Here is a 10556-nt window from a genome sequence, read left to right on the forward strand (position 1 = left end):
GTCTCCATTTAGAACCGTTGTCATACCGCGACAGCAATATCTGAATAAGCAGTCGAATCATTCAGACGGAACAAAATGAAATTAATCTTATTTTTTTGCCAGCGGCGCGACTGCGAGCCTTGACTCCACCTATGCCTGCGGCCCGCTCTCTGCAGCGACGTGCGGCCCGCTGGGTGATGGCCGCTACGTGACGCAGCAGCGGAAGTCGCTTTTAAACTAGCCACCGCTGATCACAGACACGTCTAATCTAGTTACCGCTTACACAGTAATCTCATTCTGCTACAAACGTAAAACTGCGCGCGGAAAAGCGGTCTTTGTGCAGATACCCGCTGCACATCAACGGCCGCTGATCGCAAGTTCGGAATCAGAGCCGCCGGCAGAATTGTCACTACAGGCCATAGTACGCTGGATCGCAAAACTACGCCCATTTTCCCCCGTCTTAATTGCGATTTGGAACACTTCAGGGTAATATGACGTTTGCCTATGAAGGGATGCACCATCATCGTTTGTTCCGGACAGCCCCGTCGGAGGTGGTATGAAGCGGGGTGCGCATAATTTCACATCGTGTAATCAGGGCTTTTAATGCATTATCCCTACGGGGGATTCGCCGGGCCCGCACCGATTCATCGTATAATGCGGTTCATTGCATGAACAGGGTACGTATAACCGGAGGTCTACTAATACATTGTAAACGAAAGTGTGCAGTGTACCAGAAATTTAATGTAATTTCCATTTGGCGGGCCGATGAAAATTGTGACAATGTTCAGGTTCCTTACTATAATGCATCGCAAAAGTGCGGAAATGTTCTCGAAGACCTCAGTTACGACAATTTCAGTTTCCGCTGCCTTCACCGCCATCTGCCGTGCCTCGTGCGATACCGCCGAACAACCCTTCGCGAGTCTTACCTTCGCGTTGGCTTTCTTCCATCAATCAACTACTTCTTCACTGTAAATACAGCGCCATCCTGTACGACTCAATACTCTGCCCCTGCCCGACCCTGTACACTGCGGAGAAGCCTGAGCGTGGACGCGGCTTTATTCGGCGATGTCCCCATTTCAAAATACCAGCCCGAAGTACTTACCATGCCCCCTCCCCTTCCTCCAAGGCTGTCGACTTCTAAAACCTTTTGAAGCGGAAGCGTCACTACGCCACCTCGGGTCAACGTCAGCGTGGACTTCTATTTAACCTTCATTTGACCTTCAAGGAGCAGGAGGACAGGCTGTTTCTATGTGGTTCAGGTCTCCACAGAGAAAAAATGTGGCAGATACTGTGCCTTTCCTTTCTTATAAGCCAAGACACATTTTAATCATGGACTAGTCATTCACCTTCAAGGGGCCACAGGAGGAAATATGGCTATAAATATCCTGTGCCTTCCTTTCCCCAAAATATCCGCCCGCTTGACCTTCAAAAAGTTCGTGTGACCCTCACCTGATTAAGAGTGGGTGTCCACCCAAAAGTATTCTATGCCTTTCCCCAAAAACTAACTTATAGAAAAACAATATGTGCCCCGCCGCGGTGGCGCAGTGGTTAAGACACCCGATTCCTGTTCAAGAGTACCCGGGTTCGAAGGCGCAACCGCTGGCGGCTGCGTTTCGATTAAAGCACAGTGGAGGCGTTCGTGTGCTTGGCGATGTCAGGGCGTGGTAAAAATCTCCGGGTACTCGAACTTACTCAGAGCCCTTCATTATGGCACCTCTTTCTCTCTTTCCACTTTCACTACCCCTTCATCCCTTCCCTTATAGCGTGGTTAAGGTGTCCACAGAAAAAGTGTGGGAAATACTGCGCCTTTCCTTTGCAGTATATATAAAATATAAAAAAGACGCCGATTGAAAGGCGCTATTAGTGGGGATATCGCGGCTACTCTCACAGCTTTCACTCGCATCACTATGTTCAAGCCATGCTTAAGCCCCAACAATTTTCTTTAGTTGCCCTTCAACGCACATCATGTCCGCCATTGTCATTCTGCTCGTACGAGCAGAACAAGTGCATCGCTGCTACAAAAACGCTTGCTGTGGTGTTTGACAACAAAAGAGAAGCAGGATTAGGAGGGGAGGACGAAGAATATCAAAAACTAGTCAAAACTCTTTTCAACGAATCCCGACTCAACAAAATTCCTGATTTAACGAAGGTATCCTGATTCCCCCTCAGATGTCCATAGGTGATACACAGTCCTGATTAACTCAGAATAATGAAACCAATTTCATGATATGTCCAAATTTGACGAATATTTGTTCGATAAGGCGGGAAGGAGAAAAGTTATTTTTTTGGCATGTTTTGTAGACAATGCCCAAAAATGGATTGCGAGCCAATAGTAACATCTTCGAGCGCCTTCGTCCCGCTTTTATCAAACTGCTTCGTGCAAATCGAGATTTATGATTTTGAATTGAATTCGCCAGATAGAGGTTGAAGCGGTGGGTGCCCTGTGACTGCAGTAGTTTCTCAGAACACATGAGGGGATGAAAGACGTGCTCGACGCGCAACAAACTTAAAATGAATCCGGTGGCCGTTGCTTACAAAGCGCACGCAAGCAAAGATCGCCGACGTGTTAGCTGATAGACAAATATGTGGTCCCCTGGGGCCCTTCTTGTTGAGGTAACAATATTTGTTCTTTCGTTTCATGCGCACTAGTGGTGTCTGCTGTTCCTGTGGGACACAATTTCATTTTCGGTGGAATTACGGTTTGCCAATATGATGCCGCGGTATATTTCTGGATGTTGCTGCACCATATAATCGAATGTATCGAATTAAGTGACCGAGAACTGCTGCACTCAGTTTAACGAAGTTACCGATTTAAAGAAATATTTCGCGGTTCTCTTCAACTTCGTTAAATTGAGTTTTAAACGTATAAGCGTGCGATATTTCCCAAGAAAGTATGCCGCATAAGCTACGAAGGCATACGAACAACCAAAACCTAAAATACAGCTGCAGGAGGGCCTCAAACTTTCATTTGGAGACAAATGGGCAGATGTGGTGCACTGAAAATGATGCTAAAAGTACAAAACAGAGGCATAAGGAGAAAAAAAAAGATAGACAGATACACAATAAAGACGATAAGATTTTGTACGCCTACGTAAGTTGTGAGGGCCGAAAACAAGCACAGTTGCTTACAACTGCTGGTTTGCCTCGTTTAATCAAGAACTATTATCTTGCGCTCGTATGTCGAGTCGCGATGCCCAGTGACCAATTTCGAGCTGTCTGAAGCTGTTTTAAGAGGAGAATTTTTGCGAACATCACCTACTTCCCTATATTGGTCGACCCTAAATGAAAAACAAATTTTGAAACTAGCTGAACTTCTTAAGTACTCACTCACTGTGCTCCTAAAAGGGGCCGCGTGAAGGTCTATTGCGAATGCGAATTATTGCAAATAAATTGCCTACGAGGATAGGAAATCCACTTTAACACTTCAAACTTGCCATGAGGGAAGGAATAATGTAGGAAATGAAACGAAGAGAGACAAAAAAGCACCGAAGCAGAGGGTTTTTGATTAGCTTAATTTCGAGCACCTGTGGGTGTCATTCGAGCTTTTTTTTACATCTCGACTGCATAAAAACGTCGTCGTCACAGTCGAAATTGAATCCTCCTTCCTAGTACACTCGGGAACCGAAAGATGTAAGCACTCAGTCATTGAGGCACCTGATAATATAAATTCTTCATTTCTACACTTTTCAGCGGCTACGATTAAATTGTAAATTTTGCCGGTTTCATCTCGCTAGTCGCTGCCGCATTTACCAATCTTACTTGGTAGTACCACGTCGTTCTCCGCGGTCTTTAAGCGGCGGCATGCATTCACAAGACTGGATGCAATGTTGTCATCAATGGAGGCTACTAAAAACAATTTACAGCTGATAATTCAGGCAAGACAAAATCCATTGCGTTACTGGTTTAATTGCACAAATGCACGCAAGTACATGGAGAACGTGAATGAAGTATTCGGTTATTTACACACCAACCTACAGTACCTTTGCATTACAAGCCTAACATATACGCCGAAAAAAAAAAATGAAACACAATGCAAATGCGGACAGGCCTTATGGGCAACAAAAGAAATTAATCAATGGGACTACAATGCACCCCCCCCCCCCCAAAAAAAAAAATAGTAAAGCGTTGCTGCTGCCACCTGCCACAGGCGCTGGAATACATCTCATTTCATCGTTGTTTTCGGGAAAAAGGATTTTATGCAAATAGTGACGTATGTGTGTGTGTGTGTGTGTGCGTGCGTGCGCGTGTGTGTGTGTTATGCCTTTCGATCATGGTCACCTGTATAGATTGCATCAGCATGAGTACACTCTTTTTCTGTGTTCCTGTCAGCGATAGTATAAGTTCTGTTGAACGCTGTCGCGGTATTAACCTCGCCGCCCAGTTTTGTATACGTTCTGATTGTCTCGTCTATAATATTGGTGCTTATCGGAAACGACACTAGCGCGTTCCAAGTAAGAAGGCCTTACCGGTGTCTGATAAGCTGCAAGTTTGAATCTGTGGGAGAGAAACGTATTTAATACGAAGTTTCCGGACTGCTAAGTTAGAAATGCTATTTGTTTTATTCATTGCCTTACCATATGCACTGACAGAATGTGAGATCTTTAGTGATGGTAGATCCAGAGTATTGAATTATAAATTCCTAATTATAATTTTTAATTCATAAATTCAGAGTGCGCAGCCCACCGTCTCGGCGCGCTTCAAGTTATCAAACAGCGCCGTTCGTGAGCGCTCCACTAGGATTGCGGAGCACATTTTAATATATCTAACGCCTGGCGAAATCGCAATTTGCCATACAGTGCGACTTTCCTATACTTTTGCACAATATTTTAAAGTTTGCAATCTGTGTATTTGATATGATCAATCAATCAATCAATCAATCAACAAATCAATCAATTTTTATTTCCCATCAAGAATGTGAGAGGCAGGGACAAAAAGCACACGTGGGGCTTGACAACGGGGTCCCCGTCCTTTACAGTAGCTTCTTTGAGCAAGAAAGGGGGGGGGGGGGGGGGGGGGGTCGGCATCACGACTATGAGAGTTTTTAGCTTTCGAAAGCTTTTACAACTTCAGCAATACAAGTAGGTTGGACGAAGAGGTAATACGGATTTCTCGGGACACAGGTAGCAGGTACAGAAATGCACGCTTTGTTACATACATGTGCAAAAAAGTCACTAAAGCGGTCCACAACTTCTTTTTAATATATGGCATTACCGACGACAATGTGATACAAATTGCCGGAGGCCTTGAATTTAGGGTTCAGTTTAATGTTTGTTGTTTCCCAGTAACATCGTTTTTGTGCAGGAATACATTGGAATTCCTTTTCGACTTCCTAATCGCGTTGTTTTTCTTAATCTAAATTAATTACACTTCATGAGCTGTAACCATGAGACTGCAAAAACACCGGAAACAATATCTTTTACGTGAAGGTTATATACAGCCCGTTCGGCTGAAAATCCATCGTCGTCGCCTAACCCGAAATTGTGACGCAACCGTTCTGTGTGCAGCGTTCAGGGTGATGCCATGCCATTTAGTTTCCCATTTAGCATCCAACTATTAGTCAAATAGGGGGCTAGTTTACGATAGGGCTTCGAACCGATGACATATGAGCCTCTGACAAGTGAAAGTGTCCATTGAGAAGTGAAATACGCACCGTGCAGTTACTTTCCCCAAAAACCAGACCATCTAAAGACGCTTAACACTTCACCAAACTCTGTGCCGATTTCTCAGTGCTGAAAACTCGTGGAATGAAAAGGCGGTGTTAAATGCGTTATCGTGTATACTCTTAAGGAGAAGCTCAAGCGTCCTCCAAATATTGATTATATCACTGTCATAAGGTTTCGAGCAATCCAATCGTTCTTAATTTTGTATAAAAGTATTGTTCTTTTAAAAAAAAATGCACATTAGCACCGTTTTAAAATGCACGATTTTATCATAGAACGCATTTTATCAGTCTATCATACTGATTTGTCGCTATCAAAACGAATAAGGTTCCCACTACAGTTTTGCAACGTGTGTTGATATATAACGATACTGGCGACAGTTATTCTACCAATAAGACAGTGGTCGTTGAAGTGAGAGCTTAGGGCTTTCAGAACAAATTTTTCAGCGCGAGAATTTTTGTGATAAGCATGCCTTGCAGTGGTGTAAATGAGCCGTAATTTGTTTAGTATGCCGTCGTTTAAGTCAGTTTTGAAATCGCCACCAACTATTAGTTATTATTGGCATGGGACAGCAAATTTTAAAGAAAATAAGAAACGCGTGAAGTAAAAACACAGGTGGCAGAATGTCAGAATAGAGCTCACATCAATGTCCTGGTGCAAACTGCCTGCTTTCGTCAACGCAATGCCTGCCTTTTCCCTCCCAGCATGACGAAAAGCGGTCGTTCGTGCGGCCCATGGGCCCTCTCGTAGCCACTGCAGAAACCATGCGCAGCGCTCGACGGCAGCGCTACGCTCGTGCTGACGGAATGACGTGAAGTTATTCGACTGGCGCCCCCTGACAAAGAAAACAAATCGATGGCGGCGCCAGTCGCTAAAGTTTTGCTGTTAAAGCCTTAGGAAGCGGTCGTTGGGTGGCGCCACCACCGGTGCTGGGAGGGCGAAACGTTTAAAGGTCAATGTCAACGACCTGCGCCGGCTACAATCGCCTCAACTGACCTCTTTTAGGCGCTAGGCCAGGCGTCTTGAGCTAACCGCCTTAGAAAGTCTTGCTGCTGGGATTTCATCAATCAGCGTCACATCGTCAAAATAAAATGGCAGTGTAAAAAGAATGCGCGATTCTTCTAAGCTAGTCCCTTCCCCCCTCCCCTGTACACGCACACACATAAAAACACAGGAACACAAAAAAGTTAATTCCTAAGGGAAATTGAAATGCTACTCCTGCGGTGGCTTTTTGCACGTTGTATCGAATCGCATTGCCGCACGCAGTTGGTGACAAGTTGTAACAGCTGTGGGTTTACGTTGTGAGTATTTTTGTTTTCGGTTTTCCGATTCGTGTTAAAAAAAAAAAAAAAGAGGGTTATACGTCAGTGGGGTCTGTGCCGGTGGTTTGTAGAGTAAGGCGATCATTACGAAGAGCTTAATCATTAAGTTAATAACTAAAGTAATCAAATTAACTTTTTATTTCTGATTTTAAGGGAAAATATTGTACTGTATATTCAAGCCCGTCCACATGAAAGATGAGCCCCTTTTTTATTTATTTATTTTTTCAAATCGATGATGCAGCTCAAAATTTCGAATGTTAAAAATACTCATCTGTAAGTTCGTTGAGTTGGCTTTAAGGCATTGCACACTTTAGAAAATTCCGTATTTCGGTGCCGGACTTCAATCAATTTTCTTGTACAGGCTTATAGTGTAATGCACACATATCTCCTATAAGGTAACGTATTATGGTGTACGCTATTTCTGATGTAACACAACAGCAGTACATACATGCCTGCATTGTCCGAAATTTAACTGAGTACACCATGGCGCCAGTTGGAGACATTCTGCTCAGCGAAAAACGTGGCATTTCGACAGGACTAAGAAAGGCGATGACTGGACGGGTGCTACTTAAGTGGGTTCTTGAAACCTTCCTATCTTTTCCAATGAGTTAAGCCGATGGCGTGTTAATGCACTTGTCACTGCTGCATTTAGCAATTTCATAGGTTCCAAGATTTCCCTCTTCGCCAATTGATCTTTACCAACTGATCTTCAAAGATTTCTCCACCATCAGATTGCAACAGCAATAACCGGCGGTGAACACGCGACGTTATGTTCAGTTGCAGAATGCCGCCACCGCGATTAGAAACAAAAACAATACGTACGTTGTTCATTCGAAGAAATGATAGATTCTTCACGTAGTCGAAAGTGACATCGCCAAAGCGCTTTTTGACCCTGTCATATACTTACACTTTCGACTACCATATTCGGCAAAGCTTAGGCACTCGTGAACGTGATATGTATACATGTTTATCTCACCGCGAATTTCGCTGCTCGTTACCTCAAACCTTCTCAGAGAATACACTGGCCACGAAGCTAGCTGATTTCAGTGCAGAAGGAATGAAAAATGGCACCGTTCTCTTTAATTTGCCTTTCATTGCAAACAATTTTTCTTCTTTTTTTGTTTTTTCCCTTCATTGCGTATTTAATGCCCTGCCGGTCGTGCTCAATACGAAACCTCATAGCCCGGGAGCAAATTTTGCGCTTCAAAAAACAAAAACAAAAAATTAGATTTCCCTTTTAAGTATAGGAAGCAAAATTCTGTACGCATACATATATCCACATGCATAATATTTATTTCGATATATCCTTCTAGATTCTTTCATCGCATGAAGTTGTGCAATCCAGAACACAATGCACTACACTGCGCATTTTTCTGTTCGTTCAGACGCTGACACGTACGTCAGCGAAATAACACTGAAAGAAAAAACGCACATGGCTCACCAGCGAGGTTTGGCTTGTCCGTTCAGCGTTCAGCCAACAAAGGCTCATTGCTTCTTTAGCTGGTTGGTCCACTCGTGAAAATGATCCTGGGCCTGCAGCCTCAGCAGACCGAGCCGGTGAACTTAGTGGAGAAGCAGCCACCCAGTGCCGGCGGAAACCGAGAGAGGAATGCACCAGTAAAAGATCATTCGAGTCTTCCCACTACTCCGGGCCGTTGAGCTGCAGACTTCAATTGGATGTATAGCGCGAGAGGTCATTCCACTTTGTTGACACCAATTTTGCGGACGCGTGAAGGAGCTGATGGCCTCATTCGTTTCAGCTGTAGTACTGAAGTGTTAAAAAAAAAAAACGCGAATATTACCGGTGATCAAAAGGAGAAGCCACAACTAGAGCGGCAATCAGCAACTCTTGCTGAACAAATAAAGAAACATCTAAACATTTACTTTCTCAAATCGCAACTTCAGCAGTCGCGACTGAAAACCGCCCCTGGAGGGGTTCCAGGAAGCTGAATCACTTTATTTATCAAACTGGGATAGAGCCAACGGAAGCGCACTGTGCGTCCGGGAAGCCAGCGCGCGACACAGGGGATAAAAAATTGATATAAACGTAAAAAGAAATATTTTCAAGACGACATCTAGCTTATATTGGAAAAACAAAAAAGGCAATAGCAACCCTTTGAGTGACAGATATGCGTTGCTCCTGCTCGCGTGCTACAGCGATATTTTGACTACTTCACGTAACAAGCGAGAAAACAAAGCAGTCAGAGATTCGGAACCAAACAGTTTTTTTGGAGAAGTTTGGAAACTTAGGAACTACCGGGCTCGGCAGACCCTTGCCAATATCACATCAGCACTTGTGCCTATACGATCCCTGACAGCGAAACAGCGATATTATTTTTAATCATGTCATGTTGATTGTCGCGTTATGAAGTAAACCACTATATTGAAAAATGGGGGCGGCACGCATTTCGAACTAGATATTTTGTATAACGTCTACTATTCGGCTGCAGCGTTTGGAGTTTGCCGATGGTCTTTTTTTTTTCCAGTTACAGTGAAATGTCACTTTCCTATGAAATGACGTCATTGGCGTATTACATGAACCATGTACCAGTGCACAAATGTTGTAACTCAGCCCAACGTCAGAACATGAGACTCCTTCAGGCGCCAAGTATATAACTTTGTCCATCACGGGCTCACCGCTTTTTTTTTTTTTTTTTTTTTTTTTTTCTGAGAGCGAGTGAAAGATATTCCTTCTTTTTAAGGACGCGCTCTTGTTATCGCCACAGTGGCGATTTCTTGTGCCAACTGGCGAACTCGGCGCGCACATCATATTTCCCAGAACGGTGAGCTTGGCCATCACCGCATCCTCCGCATTCGATACATTCGTACGGACATATTTTCTCCTTTGTATCGTTTTTCAATGAAGAAACCGGAGGAAAAAAAAAAAACGCATTCTCAAGTAAAAAAAAGTCCGCAAGAACGACACTGGCCCACCGAGTTAAGAGCTGTCGAATAGACCAGGGCACACATGCACGCGCGCAGCACACGCCGAGGGAAGAAAAAAAATCTAGGAAGCACTTACTACTGCTTAAAGGTGAAATCATCTTATTACTTATTTTTATTTTTATATTACTATTCTATCTTTATTATATTATATTTTTGTATAACCATTGAATTAATCATTGACTTGTCATGTGGCTACTGAATTGGATTCTGGACTTCTGGATGGATTTACGACCATTCTGGATTGGCTTATGGCTTTCGGCTGTTGAGTACTAGATATTTAGATACTTTAGCTAATTTGGTCAATGTTGGCTTGATATGTGATTACTGTTGGATTGGCTATGAATCTGTCCCGTTTGACACATTACTTTTTTGACACTAGTGAGCCAAGAAAAAGAAAAAAACCCATGCAATTTACCATTTAGATTTTGCGGTCTTGCACACAAGCAGAGGCTACGGATGCGTCGCTTACGCATTAGTTCTTGACTTCAAATGCTTCACAGGTTTCTCGTTCTATCTCTGTTCTTCTTTCTTAATATTTTTTATCTTAAAGGTATTTAAATTAAGATGTTAGGCACTGGATGCATCAGCCACAGTTCAGTCAAGCTTTCTGCAAGAAAATACAGATTCATGAAACGAACGTAGTCTGTAA

At 43.5% G+C, this 10556-nt stretch overlaps 1 protein-coding gene across 5 annotated transcripts in view; it reads right to left on the reverse strand.

Annotated features, from left to right (window-relative positions):
* Window positions 1-8887, reverse strand: part of LOC146204634 (inactive dipeptidyl peptidase 10-like) — a 272165-nt gene extending 263278 nt beyond the window's left edge. For 3 of the 5 annotated variants that reach the window (XM_084589331.1, XM_084589330.1, XM_084589325.1), the window contains exon 1: window positions 8403-8887. In XM_084589331.1, the coding sequence (XP_084445457.1) occupies window positions 8403-8450 (48 nt within the window). In that variant the 5' untranslated portion in view covers window positions 8451-8887. Of the gene's footprint in view, window positions 1-8393 lie in introns of all 5 variants that reach the window. The other 2 variants (XM_084589329.1, XM_084589324.1) reach the window with 1 other exon arrangement.
* Between the last annotated feature and the right edge of the window lie 1669 nt (window positions 8888-10556).

The sequence above is a fragment of the Amblyomma maculatum genome, chromosome 1, assembly GCF_055883805.1.
Source record: "Amblyomma maculatum isolate TAMU_Amacu chromosome 1, ASM5588380v1, whole genome shotgun sequence".
Classification (NCBI taxonomy): Eukaryota; Metazoa; Arthropoda; class Arachnida; order Ixodida; family Ixodidae; genus Amblyomma; species Amblyomma maculatum.